The following is a 27,256-nucleotide window of genomic DNA, read 5'->3' on the forward strand; positions in this document are numbered from 1 at the left end:
AATAAAAAATTCTCAATGGGAAGAGGAGACGAAGAGGGTAAGAGAGGACTATGAGGTAACCTTGAAGGAGACATACTGCATATTGGAAATATTTGATGAGAAATTGTCAACATTAGAAATTCTTGAACTAGTTGGCGAGTGGAATTCCATATAAGATCTGTGTTCTTAGTGTTTTTGGGATCATATAATATTTGGTTTGATCTATGCAAGTCATTGTTCTAAGATATTCTCAATGTAAAGCTAGCTCCAGGGAGGGATGCATTGGTGTTATTGATTCTCATAATTTGGGAGGAGAAAGGAAAACATATAATATGTTTTGTAAAAAGTTACTTTTCTTTGTTGGGAAATAATTTAGGAATTGTGATAAATAGTGTTTAAACTATGAAAAGTTTCAAGAAACTGTGCAAACTATGCTTTTATGGAGATAATGTTTTCTAGAAATGAAACATGTTGTGCAAATTAGGGGAGATTATTTATAGCATTGTGAAATAGTTGTTGAACTTGAAAGGTTATCTATTTTCTCTAGATTCCAAAAGAAAAAAAAGGGGAAAATTAATAACAGTGGAATCATGGCATAACTATGTGAGATTAGGGTTAGTTCGTGGACCAAGCCAAACTTATCAACAACTTAAGAAAATTCCATTTAATATGTGACTGCAGACTCGCAACAATATTTGAGTATCGTAATGCAAGCGATTATTAAGCTATAAGAAAACTAGCATAAATGTCCATAACCATGATATGTCACACAACTATTGATATTGTTATCCATAAAATAATAGAGTTGAACATACTTTTAAGTCAAATTAATGTTTGACAAAGGGAAACATGACTGCTATTATCACTATAAGAAGAGATTCATAATTGAATACAATAGTATATTTAACTATCAATGGTATTACTCTGGAATGTCTATAGAGAAGAATTTATAAATTTCTACTAAAACAAGGCTGCATAGCTAGCATTTCCTGTCGCTTAGTTTAATTATTGAACTTTGAAAAATATGAATGAGTTCCTACATTCGAACAAGGATTAGACATATTTGGAAGCATAAATGAACATGCAGATGACATAACAATATAACTCAAAATTGAGAAATGAAAAGATTTAAAAAAACAAGCAATGACATAAAAGTTTAATTTTGCATTGATACCACATGTCACTATAACTTTTGATTTTATCTCCCAAAACCATTTAAGGATAGAACCTAAGATATTTTACTTGAAAATATGGAACTTTAACCCAAACACTAGACTAGGTTATTTGACAATGTACCCAAGTGATTAGTATTTTAATCTTATGAACAAAGTTCTCACCATCTAAAAAACACTTACTAAGAGTCGAATTAAACACCTGAATTTTTTATTTTACATCAACAATGAGGTATCAATTAGGGATTAATTCTTTTTGACATACCTAAAATTAATTGAGCTACAAGTCCACTATCAAGGTTATACCATTTTTGACACTAAAAAACTTCCATGTTGTTAGACATTTATAAATAGTTCAACGTGATTTTATATTTTATGTTGAACTCATCATTTCTTAAAGTTCCAAAATCCTTTAAAATGGCACACTTACATGGCATGCATAGTTGGCACACTTGTTAGCCTCAAAGTTTTGCTTTCATAGAATATGAAAGAACTTTTTATGAGGGAATTCATCTAGAAACACTTTGATTCTTTCCAAAAGGTTTTCAAAGTGATTATCTTTTGGATAGGTTCTGGTGAGAAGGTGTTGAATTATGATAATTGAACCTCCAAGGATGATTATATGAGTTACTTGGGAAGCTTTTTCCAGTAGCAAGCCTTGCAACATGCCATGCAATTCAACCTAATTGTTGGTCATAGTTCTCAATCCCCATGCATATCTTATAACCAATTTTTCATCGAGGCTATACATAACCCCTCCCTCTCTTGACACCCCTAAATGTAATACATGGTTAGGAGTGTGTACCCTTGGTTAATTATCAGTAAAGTTCAGACATAGACCTAGGTGATAGGGGAGGGCATGCTAGATTCCCGAACATCCTAGTTATAGACTTTGAGGTGGTAGGGTTGGAGGCGAGCAGTGAAGGATTACTTGGTTGGATTTAAAGAAAACCCCAAGTCAAGTTTAAAAGGGGGAATGATAAGTTACACTTGAAAAGGTGAAATACTAGGTGAAATAGTCAAAGAGGTAGGTCAACAATGGCAGTTTTTGGGTGGCCCATGCTTTTGGCAGATCATGGTATTAGAGCCCATGGATTGCATATAATGAAGCCTCTAAAAGGCTTGGGGATACTCCATTATAATGAAGCCTCTAAAAGGCTAGGGGATACTCCATTGTAATGAAGTCTCTAAAAGGCTTGGGGATAATCCATTGTAATGAATCCTCTAAGAGGCTTAGAGATACTCCATTATAATGGATCTGGAGGTGAGTGGTGAAGGTTCACTTAGCAAAATTGATCATGTTTGGTCAACGAAATAATAGGTCCATTGATAAACTTTTCTTGGTTTGTGTTTTCTTTGTTAAAACTAAATAGTGGGACTGCCCATCAAATTTTACAATTAACCATCACATAAAAAATACCTTAACAATACAATATAAATATAAATATCAATATATAGTAAATATAATAACACATATACAGAGTAATTTTTAACTTTAGAGTTTTCAAAAATACTATGTACATCAAAAATGTACATCTCAATTAAAAAATCCCAGTTGTAAAGGATAACTTTATTAGGTAAGACAGAATCATGTGAGCCAATGAAAAATCTTAAAATGTCTCAATACAAATATTGAATTTTGAATAAGCCCATCATGTAAGCCAATGCAAAATCTTAAAATGTCTCAATAGAAATATTGACTTTTGAACAAGTCTATCATGTGAGCCAATGCGAAATCTTAAAATGTCTCAATAGAAATATTGACTTTTGAACAAGTCTATCATGTGAGCCAATGCGAAATCTTAAAATGTCTCAATAAAAATATTGAATTTTGAATAAGCCCATCATGTGAGAATTTTGAATAAGCCCATCATGTGAGGTATTGTTTTAATGGACAACCATCTGTGCATAGGCGCCCTAATTAGAGACTATAATGTACAACAATTGAACAATTCATTGCGCCCGAGAAGATGAATTATTTTTAATTGACAACTATAATTAGAAACAGTAAAGGAATACAAACTTAAAATGAAGAGAGGAGTACAAACTTAAAATGATTACACAATACAACAACATCCATTGAAATTTAAGATGAATACAGTAAAATATTTTAAAAAGATAATTTAAATTGTTTCAATAATACTAACACTAGAGATATAATGATTGCGAGTATGTTTCATAGGGCACATGAATATGATCGTGCAAAAAACAAGCTTCTTTACCGACCGCTACCAGCTGCTACTCTCATACTCCCGTCAGAACCAGCGCTTGATATCTTTAGTCTAAATTAAAACTAATTGAAAGTCAACGAAATATCGAATATGAGATATCTCTGCCTGCGCCAGGATAAGGTCGTAGCCCAAATGTTATTAAAAAAAAATATTAATATGTTTGGCATGCAGTCCAATCACCCTAGGCCGCATAAACCCTAGCTGGGAATGCACGAAAATGTACCTGGAAAAAAGCAGAAGGTAAGATTCATAAGTGGAACTTGGGAAAGAAATAAGCCATCGAGCTCCAAATCAAATCATTCGCCAAAGGCTGCAACGAGAGGTTATACCTGTCAGAAATCGAGAAAGAAATACCAGGGCTAATCTATCCAAATTTTATTGGAACAAAGTAACTAGACTAATGAATAGTCGGAAAAAGGGTTTACCTAGACGACGGGCACTCTTCTCAACGACTTCGTTAGTGCTCCTAAACAAAACCCATCTTTCAAAATTATTGAAGAAATTACAATAAAAGCAAAGAGAACCATTCAGATAACGCTAACAAGAAAATTAGTTGCATCTTCTTAAAATCCTCAATAAAAAATAGAGCCATGGACGAGAACATTGAGCCATGGAAAGGGTTTGAGTAACCCTCAGAAATTCTGATATTAAACTCCAATTAACTCCATATAAATGTAGAAGAAAAAGCCATTCTCGGCGCAGAGGGTTGCACGAATGACTCCCTTGGGGTGCCAGGGCTGGAATGTGGTTACCCTCTAACTACCTCCTCCATCTTGGGTCATTCATCAAACCCTAATGAACCAGAGTCGTGAATCGAGGATCTCATGATTACCAATACCAAGTGGCAAGTGGCAAACGGTTGTAAAAGCATCGAGAAAGTTCGGAACCACAATACGTATAGTATATACACTAACCCCAAACCTTACACCACAGAAATATTATACTAGCAATTGTCCCAAAAGGTACAAAGAAAGGCCGATAGATTTATGAAGTTGGAATTGTTGAATTTTTATAAAAGGTCGTGCCACCTTCTCAACTCCTATTGATATTGTACAGTTTATTAAATCTGAAATAGAGTAAAAGATATAGGAGACAGAACACACTGGGAATGTAAGTTCTTTATATTGGAAGTGAAAAAGAGAACAAAGCAGCATGTCAAAGCAGAAATACTTAAAGAAAACCACAAGACTTTCTATTCATTCACATGTATTTAAAAATGCTGACATGACTGAAACAAAAAAGAAGAGAATTTGAAAATTTCATGTAAATGTATTCTAATTTAAAAACAAACAACTAACCACTCTATAAATGTCATTGCAGAAGCCCATGTAAGGTATACATATTCCTATATAACATATTTGAAAACAAAAACAAAGATAACTTAACGTGAGTAGCATAACATCTGGCATTCCATGAACAATAGAAACCACACTCAAAAGGCCAAATCTATGTAAACTGAGTTTTTATTAAAATTGTAGGTACATAAACACTTATGACACTCCATAACTATGTATCATGTCTGCTGGAACATACTAGACTTATTACAATTGAATACTTCTAAATATTTTACTTGGTATTGTGTGTTTATCACAAGCAATTATACAGGAGATAGTTACATGCTTTGCAATGTATTTTTTGAAATTTTACATATGGTCTACACATAGAGACATGTTTGGTAGGTAATAACTAAACATATATACAATGAAAGTATTCTTTGGCTTCTAAACATATGTAAAATAAGAGCATTCTATTACATATAGATGTAATTGACAATGAGCAGCTATATATGCATGATGGGGCATGGCATCGGCAACAGAGTTGTTCCTGCAATTGACGCTGCATTTTCCTGTGTGTGTCACTTTCATGGATGTGAATTATTATCTTGAGTATTTGTTTTACCTTCTTTAACAATTCAATGGTTGGACGCAAACGGTAAAGAGGCAATGTTTGTTGGGGCAGGATGCTGAATTTCTTGGCAATACTCATACAACAATCATAAATAGCCTGTATTCATACCTGTTTCCATCCAAAAAGAAAACATTGTAAGTGACAATGGATGTGTTTGATGAAAGCATGTTTTTTAAAGCGCTGAAGTAAAATAAATAAATTTTTAAAGAAATTTCTAAATTGCAGTGAATGCTAGACCTTGCTGTTCTTGGCGGGAAATATTTTGTTTGAATATTTGAAATAAAATAAATGATTTCAAACTAATATAAAATCATATGAGGTTAAATGTAATAGAAAGCAAATGTATGTGAAATTTGGTTATTGCAGCAAGTGGTATTTACCATGTGGTTAATTCTGGAAAACAGGTTGTATGATTGGCTAGAGTATATTCGCTTGCATAGATTTTGATGCAAGCAATGATTCCTCTTGTTGTCTACGCTTAAGATATGGATTCTCGTGCATTTGTGCAATGCGTGAGAATGGGAATGCTAGATTGATTTGAATGTCTGCCAATGACCGCACTCTTGAAATTGCAGTGAACGTTAGCCCTTTTCGTTCTTTGGTGCCGATGTCTACTGTTGCTTTGTCTAATGTCATTCCTTGTGACTTGTGTATCATTAAAGCCCATGCCATTTGAAGTGGTATCTGACGGCGTGCACCCCTTGTGATGGGAGAAATGGGTACATATGTTGGGTGTGAAATGTCCCATGGTGTTCCTTTGTATTGTATAAAGTCGACAACCACGAAGGATGGTAATTCTGGGGGCTTTGAACCAATAGAATAAAATATTGAGATGACCTTCCCAAGTGCGCCATTGACGAGGCCTGCATGTACCCATAAGTTGTTGGTGAGCATAACTTTTTTTTCATTGCATAAGAGCACTTTTGCAGGCAAATGCTCATCTTCTGTTGTAGTAGGAGTTTTCTGCCTTTGTTGTTCTGCAGAGCAAAGCGCTACTGGGATGTTCAATTTTTTAAGCATTTTCTTATTATGCAAAACAACTGAGTTGTTTATTGCATATAGGTGCATGGATTCTTCAAATGTGTGTTGCTCTTCATGTGTAAGAGACGAACTTGTTCTTGACATTAGGTGTTGCCAATCTTCAAGTGTAGATATTCCATTTCTGAGATTTGTGAGTATTTGCCGGAAAGCAACCTGGGACAGGCTAGCTCCTTGTTGATGAAAAACGGTTGAAAGTGTTATGAATATGTCGAAGCTACGCCAAAGTGCAGTGCCACGCGATGTCCCAGCGTATAAAGGAATGCCTTTTACAGGTGGTAGCTGGCCTAAATCTCCGACAAGGATAATTGAGCGATTACCAAATGGTGCATTTTGGTGAAGAGGGAATGCCTCTCTTAGACGATCGTCAATGCGAGTAAGCATTCTTGGACCAATGAAGCTCATTTCATCAATGAGAATGTACTCTACATGACGAAGTTGCTCTTGCAGTTGTAGGAGTGGTTGGCCTTCAAGAGGATGCATTGTTTGGATAGGGATACGAAGGGCGGAATGAATTGTGAGGGCATTTATGTTGAAAGTTGCAACGCCTATTGGTGCAAGTAACAACAAAGGGTTTTTGTTTGCTGGTGAGTTTTCCACAAATGAATGGTGCAGACATTTAATCAAATGGGATTTTCCTGTCCCAGCTGTTCCTTGTATGATGATTTTGCGTGGGGGTTTTGGCAAAAGGGTTTTAAAGTGTGAAAAAATAGTGGTGAAGGTTATGTTCTGGGTAGGAGATAATGTGTGATCTTGGGGGAGGTTGGAAAAAGAATGATGTTGGTTTTGAATCATTGAGCGGTTGAATTCAACGAAATTTATGGCAGTTTCTTGCAAGTGGGGAGGGATAGTATTATGTGACCAATTGTGGTTGGCATCAAAGTCGTGGTAGCCAATCATGTCAAGGTCATCAATTGCAATATTGTAACCTGGGTGCAGCTGAGAGAGGATTTGCCATTCATTCATCTGCATGGAATCAGGAGGGATGTCGGGGGTAGTTTGATCTTCAGTATGTGGGGTTTGTGGGTTTTCAATTTCTCGATGGACATGCCATGGTGTATATGTACCCTTTTTTTGTTCCCAGTGTGCAATAATTTCTGCATCAGTTGAACCAATATCATTGGGGAGTGTTCGGAAGGGGAAATACAATAGTAATTCACTCTAGCAAAAAGTGGCATAAGAAGGATCATCAGAGGAAGGAATGACATTGTAACGGGGCAATACATGTACAATCATTGGTGGGAATATGTGTTTCCATTGGTTTTTTTTTCGCTGGGAAGAATATGACCATGAGCGTGAAGCTTCAAGGAGGGGTAGTGATTCCAATGAGACGGGCTTGTTCATGTATGCAAGGATAAAGTTTGGTGTCAAACCAGGGTTCTCAGTATCTTGTGAAACGCGTTTGAAAACAGTCTTGTTGACATTCAAAGACCGAAATGTACTGCTGCTGAGAGAAAGAGGTAGCTTTTGTAACATATGGCATATTTCTTGTGCTCCAATGTCTCTATCTACAATGGTTTCTGTAAGGAGTTTTCTGATAACAATAGCAGTAGGTGCTTCTGGAATGGCACTTTGTGATAGCCGTGATAGCATTTGACGGTAGCTCTCAGATCTTGTTTCTGATTTTGCTGCATATTTTGAAATATATTTTAACACAGCATGGCGAGAAAGAACCAGTTGGAAATCAACATTTTCTCTCCAAATACAGAGTAGATCGGCATTGTGAATATTCAATCTTTCATCATTATGTGCAGGGACATAGGTTTTATGACCTTTATCATCAATGAAAAGTGAAGATGTGGACTTCAACTCCCACGGTACTCCATACCAGCAGCTAAGTACATTGTCTTTCTTGCGAAGACAAGAAGACTCATGACACTTTGTATGACGTTGAATGCAGTTGACAAGCTCTGTATAGTCTTCAAACTGATTGGATGTGAATATTGATGTTGTGTCAAGAAGACATGGGTTATGAATTGTTGATTGGTGAAGCGGAATATTTCGGTGTTCTGCTTGACGTGGATTCCAGGCAGTTACGTAGTGGTCGAAATATTTCTGTGCATTAGCAATTTCTAATGCATTGTTCCAGTCAATTGTGTCCATGTTTGGTGCATTTTGCAGCCAGAGGAAGCCATGAATGTGTGCGGATCCTCTATGTTGCCATTCGTATCTGAATATAATATGAAGGTAAAATCTTGTTAAAACATATATATGCAATGTAGAAAATTAATGTAGAAGGAAATGGATATTAAAAAATACCTGCACCAATAGTCTACTGCATGGAGGCCTTTTTGCAGGATTTCTTCAAGAAAAACTGTAAATCTGCAATGCATATATTGGGCTGTTAGATGTGGGTTCTTAATTATGTTTTGGATTTTCCATTGGAAGTGGTTGACTGAATTGGAAGGAACACTGGCAGGCATGATCATGTGCAAGTCATGCCATTTAGTATCAGCTGCACTGAGAGTGAAAAAGAATGTCGGACTTCCTATTTGCGTGATCATGTTAGTCAGCTCAGATCGTCGTCTGTTCCAGAAAGACCGTGTTCCCCGTAGGCCTGAACCGAACCGCATTATTTGCTCTGGAAATCTTGAATCTGGAGAGTCACAAAGACACTGTCGTAGGTCTGAAACCGTTGTTGGCAAGTTGTTCTCGATGTACTTTTTCACAAAAACACTAGCAGTAGTTTGGCTACGATGGCGCATTAGAATGTTATAAAGATAGTAGCGGAATCTTGGGTGTTGGCCAAATCGGTTATCATGGTAGTGCATCAAGTGTAAAGCATATTCATGCATCTCAACTTTTGTAAGTCTTGGTTGCATGATCATGGCAATGCCTGTAGGGAAGAGTGTGGGGAATGCCATGGCAAAGAGGCCTATGGTGTTGTATTCATTCATAGCTGGTAAAGATATTGGAGGCCAATCGATAGAGCTTGTTGAATTTGAATGGGTCAAGTGCAAATAATTACAAATGTGCTCAAGCTCAGTACTTGAATTTGGGAGTATTGGAACGAAAGAAGAGGGTTGGATTTCTAATGGAGGTAGCATGACATCAGTATCATAAGTAGAATCAATATTGGTTTGATGGGGTTCAAAAGAGGAGGTGGTTACATTATGGAGAAGAGAAGAAATATCGGTAGGGTGATCTGGTAGTGCAGAAATAGCAGATGAATTGAATTGAACATCACAGTAGTAAGGGTCATTTTTTGTTTTGTATTCAAGGGCTGCAAGGACACGTGATTTGCAAACGAAGAATTCATAAGCCTTTTCAGATGGATTTTGCCTTTTCACAATGAGGATGTCTAAGTCAGAAATCATTTGGGGTAAGTATTTGGCAATAGTGGTGATGTCTTGAGGGAAGCTAATTGTATGGCCACTATATTTGTATTGACCACCACGAGCATGAGTGACTTGTAGAATGGGGTTTACACGTGCAATGAGCATTTCTTCAACTTGTGTTAATTGTTGAAGGACATAGGGTTGTTCACCAGGGTTCATGTTGTTTAGTTCAGAAAAACGATTGGTGGATTTAGATGATGCACAACGAAAACAAGAAAGCCTACCGTGTAAAAGCTTTGTTTTCATTCCTGGGTATGCTTCTTTGCATATTGTGCAAACATGCATGCTAGAAAGTTCATCAATCCTTTCTCGAAAGCGACGGTGTTCTTCATTAAGGGGAGGGTTATATTGGATTTGATGAAGGTGAGATGGGTTGGTTTGTATAGTTGGGAGAGCATTTGAGGTGGGAAGGGATGTAGAGGAAGTAGTAGGGTTGTTGCGGTTTTTATAAAGTAGTCGTCGTCATGCATTTATTGTATCCTTTTGCTGTGCATAAAGAAGACGTCGCCACTCGTGTTTGTCCGCATTTTGATTGTTTTTTGGCATATCTAAACAAGTACAAACAATTAGTGTTAGTTTTCATAAACAAGTATTGCATGTTTGGAGAATGTATTACAAGTTTTAGAAAAAAAAAAATATTTGAACATCAGTGAATGTAGGTAGATTAGGTAGAAGGAAAAATATGCAATTAGGAGTACTATAAAATCATATGTTATTCTGGCATCTATTATTGAGAGGAGAGGAGCAAGATAACCAAGATTTTGCTTCCTTCTTCTTCTTTTTTTTTTTACAAGTTTGAACGATAGCATGAATAGATTAGCAAGCAAGAGATCAATGTATAGACATGTAAACAACGAACAGGAAAATTATGTAGTAAGTCTTTACAAATGTTTATATCTATATTATGTAAAATGAAAAGTGGTAAACATACATATTTTGGAATAATTGGAAGAGAGTATTTGCAGCAATAGTGTGAATCACAATAACATGGGTGTAATTTACAACAATATGAAACAATGAGTTGTGCATAAATGTTTGTTTATGTAAAAACAGTAGTGTTTGAAGAGACCCTAAAAAACTTTTCAAAGGTGGCGAACAACAGGTCGTTTTGAAGTGGACATTGCTTGAATGTCATTGAGGGCTTCTTTGCATGCAGAGGCATATTGAATTTCTTCTGAATTTATCAGTATTGGTTGCAAGCGTTGAACACCATTGAAGTAATCTGCTTTAATGGAAAGTGTTAGCAGGAAGCGACATCCTGAAATTCGGCCACAAATTTCCTGCAGATCAGTTGGTTCGATAGAAAGAAGGAACAGGTCTTTTGCCGTGATGCCCATGAGCTCGTTTCCTGCATCATTGAAAGCTGTGACATTCTGCAGGTGCCCGGTGTGGTCATGTAGCTCAATTTTAAGTTTGTAACGATAGTCACATTCTGGGAAGTCGCCGTTACATTTTGTACAATGCCAAAGATTGTTAGAATGCTCCACAACCTTCTTCATGCATTGTTTTCCATTGAAATCTAATGGACATGCTAGAAAGTAGAAGTCGTCCATGTGAAGAGCAGTTATTGTTGCACGAACTGAAACCCATATTGCTTTATCGGAGGTTTGCATGCCAGCAATTTCATGAAACGTCTTTCGTGGTAGGGCACGTTTTGAAGCAACACCATAGTTTCTACTCAAAGATGGAGAAGAAGAGCTATAACCTGTTTCACGGAACCATGCATGTAGTTGATGAGTTTCTTCAACTTGTGGATTTATGATGAGAGTGCTTGTTGATATCGTCCCTATTGTGGTGCCATTAAATTCAGATACACGACCTCCTTTGATTGCAAGGATTGGTGGGTTGTCGAAAGAGTAGAATTCAGCAAGGTTTTGTCCTATAGAGTCACAATGGTCTCCCCATAATGTTACATCAATGCTAAAACCCGACTTGTCTTTTAATATGAGTGTTCTCCTTAATGTTTCACTTCCATCTTTTCGTCGAATTGTTGATGCAGGTGAGGTGGAAGTAACAACACCAATGACATCCACATTCGTATTTGGACTTGCACTTTTTATTTCCGCAATAGTCTTGAAGTGAAAGCTCTGGTAAGGAAACGTTAGATCATCTATGGGACATGGATTGATAGTGGAAGCAGCAAACAAGTAAATCTCCCATTTGTTCTTGAGGTGGTTGTAATTTGGATTTGCTTCTTTAATTGTGCCATTTGAAACAATGTATAGCTGCCCAACTTGAATTAGATTGTAAAGAGATTCAGCCAATTCAGCAAATGCAGAAAGGTGGATCTCTTCCTTATCACGATTGATAAGGTCAAACCCAAAAACTTTTCCTGACCCTCGCACATTGTTGTAAGTCTTCAATGATGTTTTTGCAGATGCTCTACCTTGGATTGACCAATATTTTCGAGCAGGATTGAGTGCCGTGAATGGAATTGTTGTAGTTGTTGCCGTAATTGGTGGATTAACTACAGAGGGCAAGGTATCTTCTGTTTATGAAGAGCTAACTTGGGATGTACCTGCCTTTGCATGTAGCAGTGTTGATGAGTCCTTTGTCAATGCTGTTGAGCACATCACAACTTCAAGCTCAACGACTCGGATGGACCTTATGTAAACAAATGAGAAATGAATTAATGAAGTTTTTTTTGTGTAATGCAGGAAGCGTATAGAAGACAAAAAATATAAAAGGGTAAATTCAAATGTTGGGCCTTATGAGGAGTTTTGAAGCACCATGCAAGCTGCTTTTTTAAGCAGAATTATTGAGCCAATTTGAATGTCTTCAGATGCAACTTGTTGGCTATATGTTGATGGTAGCAAAGTCTTGTGTTGATGTGTTCCATCAGATAGAGTAATGCAAAAGTGTGAGGATGTTGTTTTTAATGATGTAACAGAACCAATATCGATTATCTGGAGCAGTGGTTGAATATCAGTGGAACCATTCAGCAGCAGAGGAATGGCATTTGTAGTCAATGTTGGCTCCATAATATTAATAGAGGGATTATATTTCTGTGATAGTAGTACCTGTAATTCATCAAATCACCACAACACAAAAGTCATGTAAAGAATAATGTGATGTGAATGAGGGAACTAATCTAGCAAGGCTAACTTTCGATGGTGAAACAATAATAAGGGCAGAAGGTTTGAGAGTAAATTGTCATTCACAACACTATTAAAGATGAGATGACCTTGTAGGTGTTGTCAGTTAAGGTTAGCTTAGGTAGAAGTACTAGTGCATCAAAAGATCCATGTGATATTAATTTGGACTCATCTGTTTTTTCAATAGTAACATCTATTGCTTCCATCAATTCTGAGAAGATTTCAAACAGAAATCTCTTGCAGCCTTGCAAGTGAAATTAGGAATGGAATTCTTCTGCAGGAAGAATAGGGGATTTCATATTAGTCGTTGCTGAATCAAATAAACAAATTGTCGGTTGTCCACATAGACCCCGTGTGCAATTTAGGAGACTGATTCCTTGAAGATGAAGAATCCGAGTCAGTGGATCTTGGCAGATTCTCCACAGTGAGTGGAGGAAGTCCTAACAACCATCTGGATTGATGGTGAGGGCCGGATGTAGTCACAATGACTGGTATATTTTATCAGATAAATTTTAAGGTGATATTCTTTAAGTCTCAAAAACGATAGCACTCAGGTACTTAAAAAGAAAAAATACACTAAGAATGACAATCAGCAAACAAAGTGAAATTACCTTGTCTGATAAACACCAATTACTGGAGATGAAACCCAGTCTCTCAATGAGTAACAGAGAAGGATGGCCAAATGTACGGTTACGGTTACTTTTGAGCTTCGCCCGAACCTCAGATTGAGGGGCCAAGTACTCTCATGAAGACGAGCACCCTCCCAAAAAATGAAGACAAAGTAGGTCCGTCCGTTTGAGGTACTAGGACAGCCCGTCCCAGTCACCTTAGGTAAGTACCTAGAAGTATTGGCCACTAGAGATACCTCAAATCACAGACATTACCAGGGGGGACATAGTCGTAGACAGCACGTTGTGTGGGCAGGATACCTGAGTCCCCGACTCAGTTCCGAAATCCTCGAAGGGACCCCCATTACACAAAATGCCCAAAGGAGTTGTAAAAGAAGGCAGGCTACCTTCGATTACAATCCAATGTTGTCTCGTATTTCACTCCGTTGTGAGTGGAGTGGTCCTGGTAATATGAGTGCAGAAGGATTTTTCACTCTTTAACGACACTAGTTTGATTTTCAACCTTGGGTAGTTGACTCACTCTCTTATCCCAAGGTCCTAATCTATCTAATGTTGGTTTGCTCTAAAAAAGAGTATCTGATTGATTTTAGTGTAAATTTTAGTGTACTTTCTTATTTGTCTTCGGAGGGGGTGTTGACGTATGAATATGATGAGACTCTTGACTCAATAAACTGTGCAGAACAATGCTGTAAAAAAAAAATTCAATTTCTTATGCAAACAAGTCTTATTCTACACATGTATTATTTCACATATTCATGTATTCATCAGTGCATATAAAGTCATTCAACACTTTGCATAGATGAAAGTTCCTTTTCTCAATATTCCCTAACAACTATTGAACCAAAACAAAGCAGCCTACAACTATTTCGACAAAAGGAGATATACAGTTTATCAGCTTTTCTTTCAACAAAAAATTCTTTTATGAGAGAAAAACTAAAGCATTTTCTTAAAAAATAAATTTTAAGACACCAAATTTGTTGGCATGATAATATTGCATATCCTAATTTAGCCCTTGGGACAAGTTTCCCCCCCTTTTGGTCCACAAAATCACTTGAAAAACATGGAAATGGGTCACTAATGCACAACTGAAAGTTCATTTTCTCAATATTCCCTAACAACTATTGAACCAAAACAAAGCAACCTACAACTATTTCGACAGAAGGAGATATACAGTTTATCAACTTTTCTTTCAACAAGAATTTCTTTTATGAGAGAAAAACTAAAGCATTTTCTTAAAAAATAAATTTTAAGACACCAAATTTGTTAGCATGATACTGTTGCAGATCCTAATTTAGCCATTGGGACAAGTTTCCCCCCCTTTTGGTCCACAAAATCTCTTGAAAAACATGGAAATGGTTCACTAAGGCTCTGTCTATGTGTAAACAGAGCTTTAGCTTGGCCACTAATGCTCCATGTGCACAGTCAAAGAGCTTTATAAAGCTCTGTGTAGATTGGCAACATGCGTTAGTGAGAGAAAGAGCTCAAAAAGTGGGCTTTTGGGATCAGTTTATGAAGAGAAAGCAACTTTGAAGGATGCAACAAGTTAGATGGTGGATCAGAGAAGGATACGAAGAACGTCATTTTTGCTAAGGGGTAAAATGCACGGGATGAAAACTACCCTCGAAAGTCTTCCTGAGACTTCCGACAGACCGTAAGGTTATCTGCAAAAGGTACCTGTTACACACATGTTCATCTATTTGACATATATTGACAGGAAGTGTAGAAAGGATCACCTTTGGTTCTTTCTAGATTCGCTTGGGGATCTCTGTGCGGTAAGAAGAACTCCTCCTGACCGGCTCCAAGATGATTCCTGCACAAAAGAACGATTGTGACGTTAACTAAAGAAGCTCGAAAGCCAAACATGATACTGAGGAATATTAAACTTTATCATGTCTTAGTCCAAGACCATTAGTATTGAGAATCCCAGAGAGGGAGGTATTGGGTATTCTAGCAATATCAACATGTTGTGGCCGATAGGATTATTAAATTAGAATTGTTGAATTTCTTTAGAAGAGATGTTGGTTCAAGCCTAACGGATGAGCAATTTGAGTTGGCTAAAGTATAAGCTTTATTACATAAAAGACATGAGTAGTGGACCAAAAATCATTTTGGTTGTGCATGACAAAGCATCAAGCAATTAATGAAATAATGTCATGCATCTATCCAATCAAAATTTATAATTAATGTTCTGGAGCAGTGTTATGTTATGGCTTTTTTCAATTTATTATTTTAAAATATACATATATTTTCTGATAAATATAATTTAAACTTTGTGAAATCTATATTATTAATTTAAAAAAATTATTTAAATAAAATCAATTTTCAATCCAAATTTTGTTTTAATAAATTTTTTGAAAATAATAAAAAAAATTATAATTTTATTTTATTTTAATTAAAATCAACTAAAACTAATTACAATAGAACTTAATCTCGACAAGTATAAAAAAAAATCATAAATTATTAAGCCAACATCATATCATTAAACAAACCACATTTATATAAACTTTAATCTCACATTTCTTTCGACCTAAAACATAATAATTGACTGACAGTTTCACTACTGGCTGTCTTTATCCTATTTAGTGCACAGACCATTTTGATATCTAACTAAAATAAAACTTAATAAATTAAAAAAATAATCCACCCACACTCCCAAGTTCCCTTTCAAGCATTTTTGATATCTAACTAAAATAAAACTTAATAAATAAAAAAAAAATCCACCAACGCTCCCAAGTCCCAAGTTCCCTTTCAAGCTTCCTTGAATCGTCAAGGGTCCCAAGTTCCCAGCAATACTCATATGAGGTATGGTCATCTTTGTTAATTAATTCAAACGACTTGACTCAGACTCCCAAGGTGTTAAAGGCTAACATTCCCTATATTGATGTAGATTCAGTGGTATCTGTTATATCTGGTTTTGTTCCATTGCTTTGTTGTCCAAAATCCGTTGCTGCTCATTGAAGAACGCTGTGATGGAAATTGGCGTGGGAAACTTTGAAGCTTATTGATGTAGATTCAGTCGTATCTGTTATATCTGGTTTTGTTCCATTGCTTTGTTGTCCAAAATCCGCTGCCGCTCATTGAAGAACGTTGTGATGGAAATTGGCGTGGGAAACTTTGAAGCTTAAAATCAGAAGTGTGTTGATACGGATGTTGCAAAGAGACTGATGCTTCTCCAAGTTTCATAGAGTTTCTCATAATTTTGGTAATATAGCATTTTATTAGTGAATATTATCATTTTTCTATTTAATAGGCAAGCTGATCCGGATCTAAACTCAGCCTAGTTATCCAAAAAAAAATATTTACAAAATTGAAAACATAAAATTTCAATTCGTTTTTCGCTTCTGAGCCGGGTTTTGATGCTTGGAAAGCCAGGATCCAAGGGATGTAGATTTGAAATTTATTTCTGACAAAGAAAGAGGAATTACAGGGTTTTTAGAATGGCAACAATTGCTATTTTGGCTAGAGTTTGGGTTGTTGTGCTTGTGCTACTTGGGCCATTGCCAGCAGACAGAGCCATTGGCGTTTTGGTCCCTCTGCCTGTCTCACCTGGCGTTTCTGCCCCCACGCCTGTTCCAGAAGACGATATAAGAAGCCTGCAAACTATAAAGAAGACGGTAAAAGACCCCATGAATATAATATAGCATTTTATTAGTGAATATATCATTTTTCTATTTAATAGGCAAGCTGATCCGGATCTAAACTCAGCCTAGTTACCCAAAAAAATATTTACAAAATTGAATATCGCACACAAACATAGCAGTCATTTCACCAATATCTGGATCTCTCCATAAACCACACACAAATTAAAATACAAATAAAAATTGATGCATTGTTTTCCATAAGCTCTCTGTACATTTATTCTCTGTTGGATGCAACATAACAGACAACGAGTTAGCCAGCGAAAGAACTACTAACTCGTTAACATAAAATCAATTACTTATAGCGAAGAATCTTTTCGTTGGTTTTTAAGATTCTTATAGCGAAGTAACCGTTTAAGGTTTCGAACAATGAGGTGACAATCGTCAGATCCATTGGGTAGACATATTACCATTAGAAACCATTGATTGTGAGTTGATGTGTATATGTTAGACCTGCAACTTAAAGCTAAAGACTAACTACATCGATTTCCGATATGAAAACTCCACATTGATTTACATCATTTCTAATTGATAGATCTATTGAATTAACAAATTGGATTTAACACGTTAATGTCCATTACAAAACAAACTGTTAAATAAAAGATAGCAAAACCACTTTCAGCAGTAATCAGATTTAGAACAAGAACAATGGTCAGTTGCATTAAAAAGAAAATCCTGATTTCCCTCCTATAAGAATCTTAAAAACCAGCGAAAGAACTACTAACTCGATACGTAAAATCAATATTGGGACAATTAATTAGCCTAAACATTAAAACAAACCATTGAGATGTTCTGAGCAAACAATTGTTAGTTTAAATGTACTGTATTAAAAGAAATTTATTGGTGTAGTAAGTACCTGCGCTACGTTTATGCCTGCAATTTCAACAATGGATCCACTGCTTAGGTCAATGTTCTCTTCCAAACACCAAGGGGATTCAACGTAACGGTCAATAAAAGGGCAATATGAACTGACGCTCCGAGGATTGCAGGGGACAGAGTATCTGGATCCACTGCTGAGGTCAATGTTCTCTTCCAAACACCAAGGGGATTCAGCGTAACGCTCAATAAAAAGGGCAATATGAACTGATGCACTTTGAATGGCTCCGAGGATTGCAGGGGACAGAGTATCTCCTGTGTGAAGTTTCTCATGAGAATTTGTAAGGTGATGGTAGATGAAGCTCAGTGCTGGCCAAAAACAGCAACAACAACTGTCAAGGAAAAAGCAGTGAAAATATCTTCGACAGTGAAAATATCTTCAAGAGACAAAAGAATTGGAAAAAGCAGTAATGCAACTCAAAGGGCCAGGTTCAATGCACAACAGAACTGGAGGTGAAAAGAAGGCAACTCATATATTTGGAAAAAGCAGTGAACTTCAAATCAACGGTTGAAACTGTCAAACTTGATCAAACGGTTCAGGTTAAAAGTGTTGACAATTGTTGATGCATAGGAAGGCCTATCGGCCTAATTATTAAGCTAAAAAAAATTTATTATAAAGGTATGGTATAGTGATACTTATTTTTCAATCGAATTGTTTTAGTGTGATTTTTTGGAAATTTTTCTGGTGAGTTTTTTCTGGTCTAATTTCTCTAAAATCTGGCAGAAATTAATTGAATTCACAAGTCTGATGGGTAATTTTACACAATCTAAGTACTCTAGAGGTTAAAGGTGTTGAATCAAATCAAGATTTCCTTCTTTGACTTTGCAAGGCGCTTTTGTCCACAAGAGGTGCCAGGGCTTAGCTTGAATCACTTCTTTTTTCTTGAATGGCCAAATATGTTACATACATAATGAATTATGTTATATGGTTTAAAATATATTTTTAATATAAAATTTAACTTTTTTTAAAAAAATTATAACATTAAAATTCTCAAATTTCACAAAATTTTGATTCCAACATATCACTAACAAATTTTGAATGTGAAAAACTTCATTAGCTTGATTAAAAATAAAAATAATTTACCAATCGACTAATTTTTTTCACATTAATTTTAATTCTGAACTAAGATAGAAAAATTTTAAATACATATTTTTTAAATTATTAAAAATTTTAAATACTTTAAAATAATTTTTTAATAATATAAAACTTTCCAAATATATAAAATACATTCTTTTAATTACGTAGATATGTAATTATAAAAAAAATAATTATAAAATTATTCAACATCACGCCACAAATGAGAGCATGGTGTAGGTTGTAATTGTTCAAAATATCTTTGAAGGGGGACTCCAATGGTCTTGATTTTATCACCCGCATTCACTAGTCTATGCATGTTTTTATTGAAAGGTTTCTTGGAACCAACTAAAAAATCTCCTTGAGCTAGACTATCTCTAATTTTGTCCTTTGTAACTTGAGCTAGGCTAGCATTATATTTCCTAAAAAGTTCTGTAATGAGAAGGTATTAAGTGATATCAATTCTATATATATCAAACATAAGTTGTAATGGGAAGGGATTAAGTGATATCAATTCTATATATATATCAAATATAAGTAAAATAAATTATGAAATGGAAATTTAAGATATAAAAAATTAAAATAGGTAGAGAAAAGTTATATTTCAATTTATTATTAATGTGAAATATTAATAACTAATTTTAAAAGAATAGTAAGTGTTTTTAAAATAATGTAATAAATTTATAAATTATAATAAAATAAGAATGGAATTTAAGTTAAAAAGATATTAATATTGTTTTTAAACTGTCTAAAAATGTGTGTTTGAGAAATGTTGAATAAAATGAAATGTCAATGGTGAATAAAATGAAATATGAAGACATGTATATGACAATTTTATAATTTGTTTATTAATTTATTAAAATGAAATATGAAGACATGTATATGACAATTTTTTAACTTGTTTATTAATCTATTAATTTAGGAGATGTGGTTTGGGGATTTAACTATTTTATTTAAAAAAATATTTTTAGTCTTAAAAAAAAATTCATAATCAAAAAAATCTTGGTTAAGCCATTAGTATGATTGTATTTTTGCATAGAGAGTTTCGAAAATGTAACTTTTATAGCACAAAGTGACTCAACATAACACCCTATCACCATCCACTCTACACCCCATTCCCACTAACTTTTATATTTTTATTTTATTTAAAATATTTTTTATCATTTACATTCCATAAATATTAGTTATAAATAACAATTTTTTATCATTTTGAATAATCCACTTAACACTTTTTATATAAATAAAATTTAATAGGAGTTAATAAATTAACATAACATCTATCATTAGATATCAAATTCCAATTAAGTAACCATAATTTAATGAACATCACTTAAAATTTCTCTAACTTGGAAATGGTTAAACCAACCATATAATATTAAAAAAAAATTAAACTTAAAATTAAAATATTATTACATAATATTAAAAAATGGTATTTTTTAGAAACTTTAATCTTATTCAAGTTTACTTGTAAACATATTTATAAATATAATCATATCAAATATTTTACCATTTTCCACTTAAATGTATTTTTCAAAATAATATAAAATATAAATCATCTAATTATTTAGATCTCACCACCACAATATCTACCAACAACTAATTGTCGATAAGCATATATATATTTCAATTTTTTTTTTTAATAAGAGTAGGACTTTCTATTAAGCTAGCCAGTAATACATCATTTACATGAGGGCGCACCAACTCACCATTCACCCAAACCAAGAGAAGTCAAAAAAAAAAACAGTGCACTCCTTCGAAGATGATATAACTATCATTGGTCTTTATATTTCTTACTAAATCATAAATGGTGAAACCCTCGACGAGAATAATTTTATGAAGAGTCTATCGAGAAAGGAAACCTTGAAAAAAAAAAAAACAATAAATATAAAAAGTCTGGAAAAAATCCCGTAACAGTATTATATTGAGGAACTTAACCAAAAAAATAAAAATTCTAAGTAGAACATCTCTTGTGGTTCTAAGGAGTTCTCTAACTAACACATAATAAACGAGACAGGAAAAATAGAGGTAGGACCTTCACCTACGCTTAGTATAACACGAAAATTTACAATATCAGGTTGGTCTTGACATAAAACAGTGAGCCCAAAACAAATACAGAACTGTGCACAGTGATAAATCGCATCGGCGAGCATAACCCATTAAAACATTTCAGGAAACCCAGCGAAGAGTGAGCCCTGTGGGAAGGATTGGTATCCATACCAATTTAAGGGAGAAATTAAAAGTAAGAACCGATTATATTGAACTATAACCAAACTTGAGCTGTATGGACAAGTTCACTCCTAAGATTTGAAGATGAATAGATACAATTAAATCACTCCACACGCAACAAAGTTTGAATATTTCGGAGGCAGATTGTTATATTTATTAAAAATACGTTAAAATTATAACAAAGATTAGCATACAGATTGTCTATGCTTTGTATAAACAAACAATATTTGCAATAGCATAAAGTTTGTCTATTCTTCGTATAATAACAAGCAATAGTTCTAGTACGAATGTACTGCAACGCTTGGAATGAGCACGCACAAACGTTATTAAGAGATGCCATCGTGATTCAAAATTTTCTTTTTGGCTAATCTATGTGATTTTACTATGTAATTTTTCTATAAGAAGATTTCTTAACAACACATTCATTCATTTTATTCAAAATTATATTACACTCGAAAATCCAATATTTTGATTCCATAAATTTTCCTCGCATCAAAATAAAAATTAATGAAGTGTCATCAAAGTTGGGAGATACAGGAACTGATCTCCCAAAAATGCATTGCAATTACATAAATTTTAGTATTGAGTCCTGTGTAAGTTTGAAATTCAGGCCAAATTCGGGCTAGTCATGGTTTGAATTTAGCACCGTGGAGTTTGGAACACTTTGTCGGGAAATACAAATATTGAACCACAATTTAGTTTCGAAATGATGCCCATCATATGGATGTCACTTGGTAGAAGAAACAACCCGTAAGCCAGGTTGAGAAAACAAATAAACACATTTTTAAATAGACTTTAGTGAAATAAATTTATTACAAATCTCGCTACAAATGGCCCATAGAAATTCCCATAAACAACTTTATGATATGCGAGACCTCACGAATATTTGGGAGCCGAAACGAAAAAATTCAACACACTATCGATGCAAAACATTCATTATCACCTAGAAATTCCCATAAACAACTTTATGATATGCCATACTTGACAAATATGTGGGAGTCGAAAGGAAAAAATTCAACACCTATCGATGCAAAACATTCATTATCACCCTCTGTTTTGAGGCCACTAATCGCAAGAAAAGTAAGGAGAAGACCATTCATCATCCATGAGCTTGCCATTACTGAGACTGCGCTTTTCTACATGCCAGTGTCTTCCCACACATACCCTTTGTTGAGGAATGATTTCCATCCACCGGATATCATTTATTGCCTTTGTCTTCGGAATCACCATTACTAGAGTCTATTTATCTTGGAAAACACAATATTTGAAATAAAAACTCCAACCTGCACCAAACCCTAAGAACAACACCATCTCAAACTGTGAGCCAAGACAAGGAACACCGCTCTTAACAAGAATAAATGACTTCCAAACCCAAAAGCTTATAGAGAGATAAATTCTTTGGTGTGTCGTGGTGTGCACTCAATCAACTCAATTTTTCTCGTGGAAAGTGGAAGAGATCATATGTTCGCATGAAAGAAAAACACATTCTTCGGAGTGTCATGGTGTGCACTCAATCAACTCAATTTTTCTCATGGAAAGTTGAAGAGATCATACATTTGCATGAAAGAAAAACACATGTTACCATGCTTGAAGTTCATGGAGTTGATTAATTTAATGTTGTTAAGAGTATTGTCATGAACTAGATGCCATGGGCTGGAATCACAATTGTCATTACACCAAAACCCACATGTGTTAGTAAGCAGAGGCATCACCAGAGTTAACAGACCTAAGAGAGGTGGTTAAGCACATGTCATGAAACAAACGATGAGCGTTGGTTTATCCAATGTCCAAAAATATCTCCCTAGCGTGATTCAGGTGTGATTTGAACTCGTGACCTTTGGAATTGATACCACTTGTTGTAATCACGATTGTCGTTACACCAAAATCTGTTGGTGTTAGTAAACATATGCATCGCTAGAGTTAACGAATCCATGAGAGGTGGTTAAGCACATGTCACGAAATACACGGGGAGTGCTAGTTTAACCAATCTCCAACACCATGTGTGAACAAATGGTTGTGAAATTCCATCTCTTTATTTTTGTTGACGAAGGGGATAATCCTTCAGTTTCTACTTCTACTGCTCACATCAAAACGATGATTACACATTTCATCAAAATTTGTGCAAAACTAACAAATTTGAAATCAAAAAATTGTCGTTACACCAAAATCCATAGGTGTTAGTCAACATATGCATCGCTCCATGAGAGGTGGTTAAGCACATGTCACGAAACACACAGGGAATGCTAGTTTAACCAATCTCCAACACCATGTGCGAACAAATGGTTGTGAAATTTCATCTCTTTATTGTTGTTGACGAAGGGGATAATCCTTCAGTTGCTTCTACTGCTCACGTCAAAACGATGATTACACATTTCATCAAAATTTGTGCAGAACTAACAAATTTGAAATCAAAAAATTCGTGCACGACTACCAAGCTTGAAATGTTGATTACGAACATCACATTGAATGAATGTGGGTGGATTTCTTATCCACCAATTTCATTAACTACGTGCAACTACAAGAGTCAGAGTGGTCAAGTATAGATCATGGTCATGTATATATGGTGGGCATACCATCAAGTATGCATCTCAATCCATACTCATTGGCATCACTTGTGATAATGATTATTAATCTGAAAACATCACTTCATGAAAATTTATTTTATCATTATTAAAATTAGGAAGAACCATTTTCATACAAATGTGATGTTATAAGTCTTATTGATTATAATTGATAAGTTTTATTAATTATTCATTGATAGATGTTTCTGTGAACCCATGTTATCTTTTAATTTTTTAATATATGGACAAGCATTCTAGATGATGGAACATTCTTAATCTTAGGGTTTAATATTAATCTTAAGCTAGAAAATCCTAATGTTTATAATATTAATCCCTTGAGTTTAATATTATTTCCTTGGATTTATAATCCCTTGGTTTTTTGGTATTAATCCCTTTCGATTATTAGTCCCTTGGGTTTATAATATTAATCCCATGGGATTAGTAGTCCCTTGGGTTTATAATATTAATCCCTTGAGTTCATTAATCTAATGGTTCACCTCGGGTTTCATATTATTCATATCATTTATAATATTAATCCTAGGGTTTAATATAAATCCTTTGAGTTTATAATCGTCGTGAACCATGATCCAACGTCACATTGTGACAAAGATTGTCTCAATATGAAAATCAATCATGTTCCACCATCATCAACAAAAATAAAATATGCACTAAAATTACTTTAGTATAAAAATGACTATACTTTTTCCTAAATATTTTAGACTTGTATCTAACTTAATCAATATCAATAATGATCATTAAACATTAGAATATATACCAATAAAATTCCTCCTATATACAATCCACGCATATAATCATCCTATCCCGCTACCATTTCTCAATTTAATTTTTATTCAAAAAAATTATTCTATAAAATAAACACACAAATTTTCTTTATAGTAGCATATGGTGACACCGATCAATAATGAAGATACGTGTATGTAACACCTGAGTACACATCTCAATCCATATTCATGGGAATCACTTGTGATAATGGTTATTAATTTTAAAATATTCACGAAAAAATTATTTATAATTATAAAGATTAGGAAGAACCATTTTCATAAAAACATATTAGGTTATAAGTCTTATAAATTATAATTAATAATTTTATTTAATTATTTGTCGATTGATGTTTCCCATGAATCCATGTTGAATTTTAATTTTTCATATATGGACAGGCGCAATTGAGTTTGGATAGAATATGCTTAATTATAGGGTTTATAATCTGAGGGTTTAATATTAATCACAACCTTGAAAATCTTAAGGTTTATAATATTAATCCCTTGGGTTTAATATTATTCCCTTAAGTTTTTAGTATTAATCTATTGGGTTTATTAGTCCCGTGGGTTTATAATATCAATCCCTTGAGTTTATTAATCTAAGGGTTCATATTGATAGGGTGTAATATTATTCATAGGGTTTATAATATTAATCCTAGGGTTTAATATAAATCTCTCGGGTTTATAATCATCATCAACCATAGTCCAATGTCACATTGTGAAAAAGATTGTCTCAATATGAAAATGAACCATGTTCAACCATCGTCAACCATGATCAACCAAAATAAAATATGTATTGTCATTACTTTAATATGAAAAAAACTATATTTTTCCTTAATATTTTGGATTCGTATTTAACTTAATCAATATCAATAATGATCATTAAACATTAGAATTTATATGAATAAAATTCCTCCTATGTACAATCCAAACATATAATCATCTTAGTTTGCTACCATTTCTCAATTTAATCTTTATTTACAAAAATTATTCTATAAAATAAACACACAAAGTCTCTTGATAGTATCATATGGTGGCACCGGTTAATAAACACCACAGACGAGTATGCATATCAATCCATATTCATGTGCATCACTTGTGATAATGGTTATTAATTTGAAAATATCACTTCATGAAAATTTATTTATCATTATTAAAATTAGGAAAAACCATTTTCATACAAATATATTATGTTATAAGTCTTATTAACTATAATTAATAATTTTAATTAATTCAATGTTGAATTGTAATTTTTTAATATATGGGCAGATGTGATTGAGTCTAGATGGAATATGATTAATCATAGGGTTTATAACCTTAGGGTTTAATATTAATCCTAATCTTGAAAATCCCAGCGTTTATAATATTAATCACTTGGTTTTAATATTATTCCCTTGGGTTTATAATCCCTTGGATTTTTAATATTAATCCCTTGGGGTTATAATATCAATCCCTTGAGTTTATTAATGTAAGGGTTCATATTCTTAGGGTTTAATATTATTCATATGGTTTATATTATTAATCTTAGGGTTGAATATGAATATCTTGGGTTTATAATCATTGCAACCATGGTCCAACATCACATTGTGACATTTATTATCTCAATATAAAAATCAACCATGTTCAACCATCGTCAACCATGGTCAATCATGGTCAACCACGACCAATCATGTTCAATCATGGTCAACCACAGCCTAGCATCGCATTGTGACACATATTCTATTAATATCATTTTGATATTGAAAGAATATGTGTCATAATGCGATGCTAGACCATGGTTGACCCTAACTAAACATGGCTAGCCATGGTTGACCATAATTGACCATGGTTGACGATGGTTGAACATGGTTGATTTTCATATTGAGACACTTATGGTTAATCTGTAATCTTTTTATAAGAAGAGTTCTTAACAACACATTCATTCATTTTATTCAACATTATATTACACTGGAAAATCAAATATTTTGATTCCATAAATTTTCCTCACGTGAAAAGAAAAATTAATGAAGTGGCATCAAAGTGGAAATACAGGATATGGTCTCCGAAAAGTGCATTGAAATTACATAAATTTTAGCATTGAGTCCTATGTAAGTTTTAAATTCAGGCCAAATTCGGGCGGGTCATGGTTTGAATTTAGCACTGTGGAGTTTGGACAACTTTGTCGGAAAATATAAATATTGAACCCCAATTTAGTTTCGAAATGATGCCCATCATATGGATGTCACTTGCTAGCAGAAATAACCCATAAGCTAGGTTGAGAAAACAAATCAACACATTTCTAAATAGACTTTAGTGATAGTAAATATATTACAAATTTCGCTACAAATGGCCCATACCAATTCCCATAAACAACTCTATGATATGTGAGACTTGAAAAATATTTGGGAGTCGCAGAGACAAAATTCAACACTCTGTCGATGCAAAAATTTCATTATCGCCCTCTGATTTGAGGCCACTAATCACAAGAAAAGGAGGGAGAAGAGCATCCAACATCCATGAGCTCGCCATTACTAAGACTGTACTTTTCTGCGATTGGACATAGAATTTTCTCCAAAGGCCACTATCTTCCCATGCATACCCTTTGTTGAGGAATGATTTCCATCCACTGCATATCAATTTTCACCATCGTCTTCGAAATCACCATTACTATAATTATTTATCTTGGAAAACACAACCTTTGAAATAAAAACTCCTGCCTGCACCAAACCCTA

General features: G+C 34.3%; 1 protein-coding gene across 1 annotated transcript; it reads right to left on the reverse strand.

Moving 5' to 3' along the window:
• Positions 1-7,489: 7,489 nt before the first annotated feature.
• Positions 7,490-9,033, reverse strand: LOC149234673 (uncharacterized). The gene is made up of 2 exons (XM_089368337.1): positions 8,588-9,033; positions 7,490-8,498 (listed from the first exon to the last, which is right to left on the reverse strand). The coding sequence occupies exons 1-2, from the start codon at positions 9,031-9,033 to the stop codon at positions 7,490-7,492; spliced, it is 1,455 nt and encodes a 484-aa protein (XP_089224463.1).
• Positions 9,034-27,256: the final 18,223 nt, after the last annotated feature.

The sequence above is a fragment of the Pinus tabuliformis genome, chromosome 8, assembly GCF_031772625.1.
Source record: "Pinus tabuliformis cultivar Carrire ecotype Pingquan chromosome 8, CPIR1, whole genome shotgun sequence".
NCBI lineage: Eukaryota > Viridiplantae > Streptophyta > Pinopsida > Pinales > Pinaceae > Pinus > Pinus tabuliformis.

Coding starts and splice junctions, on each gene's coding strand:
- LOC149234673 (XM_089368337.1), bottom strand. CDS start 9,033: ATGCGCCATCGTAGCCAAACTACTGCTAGTGTTTTTGTGAAAAAGTAC. Junction 8,499..8,587: donor GCAGTAGACTATTGGTGCAG/GTATTTTTTAAT, acceptor TATTATATTCAG/ATACGAATGGCAACATAGAG.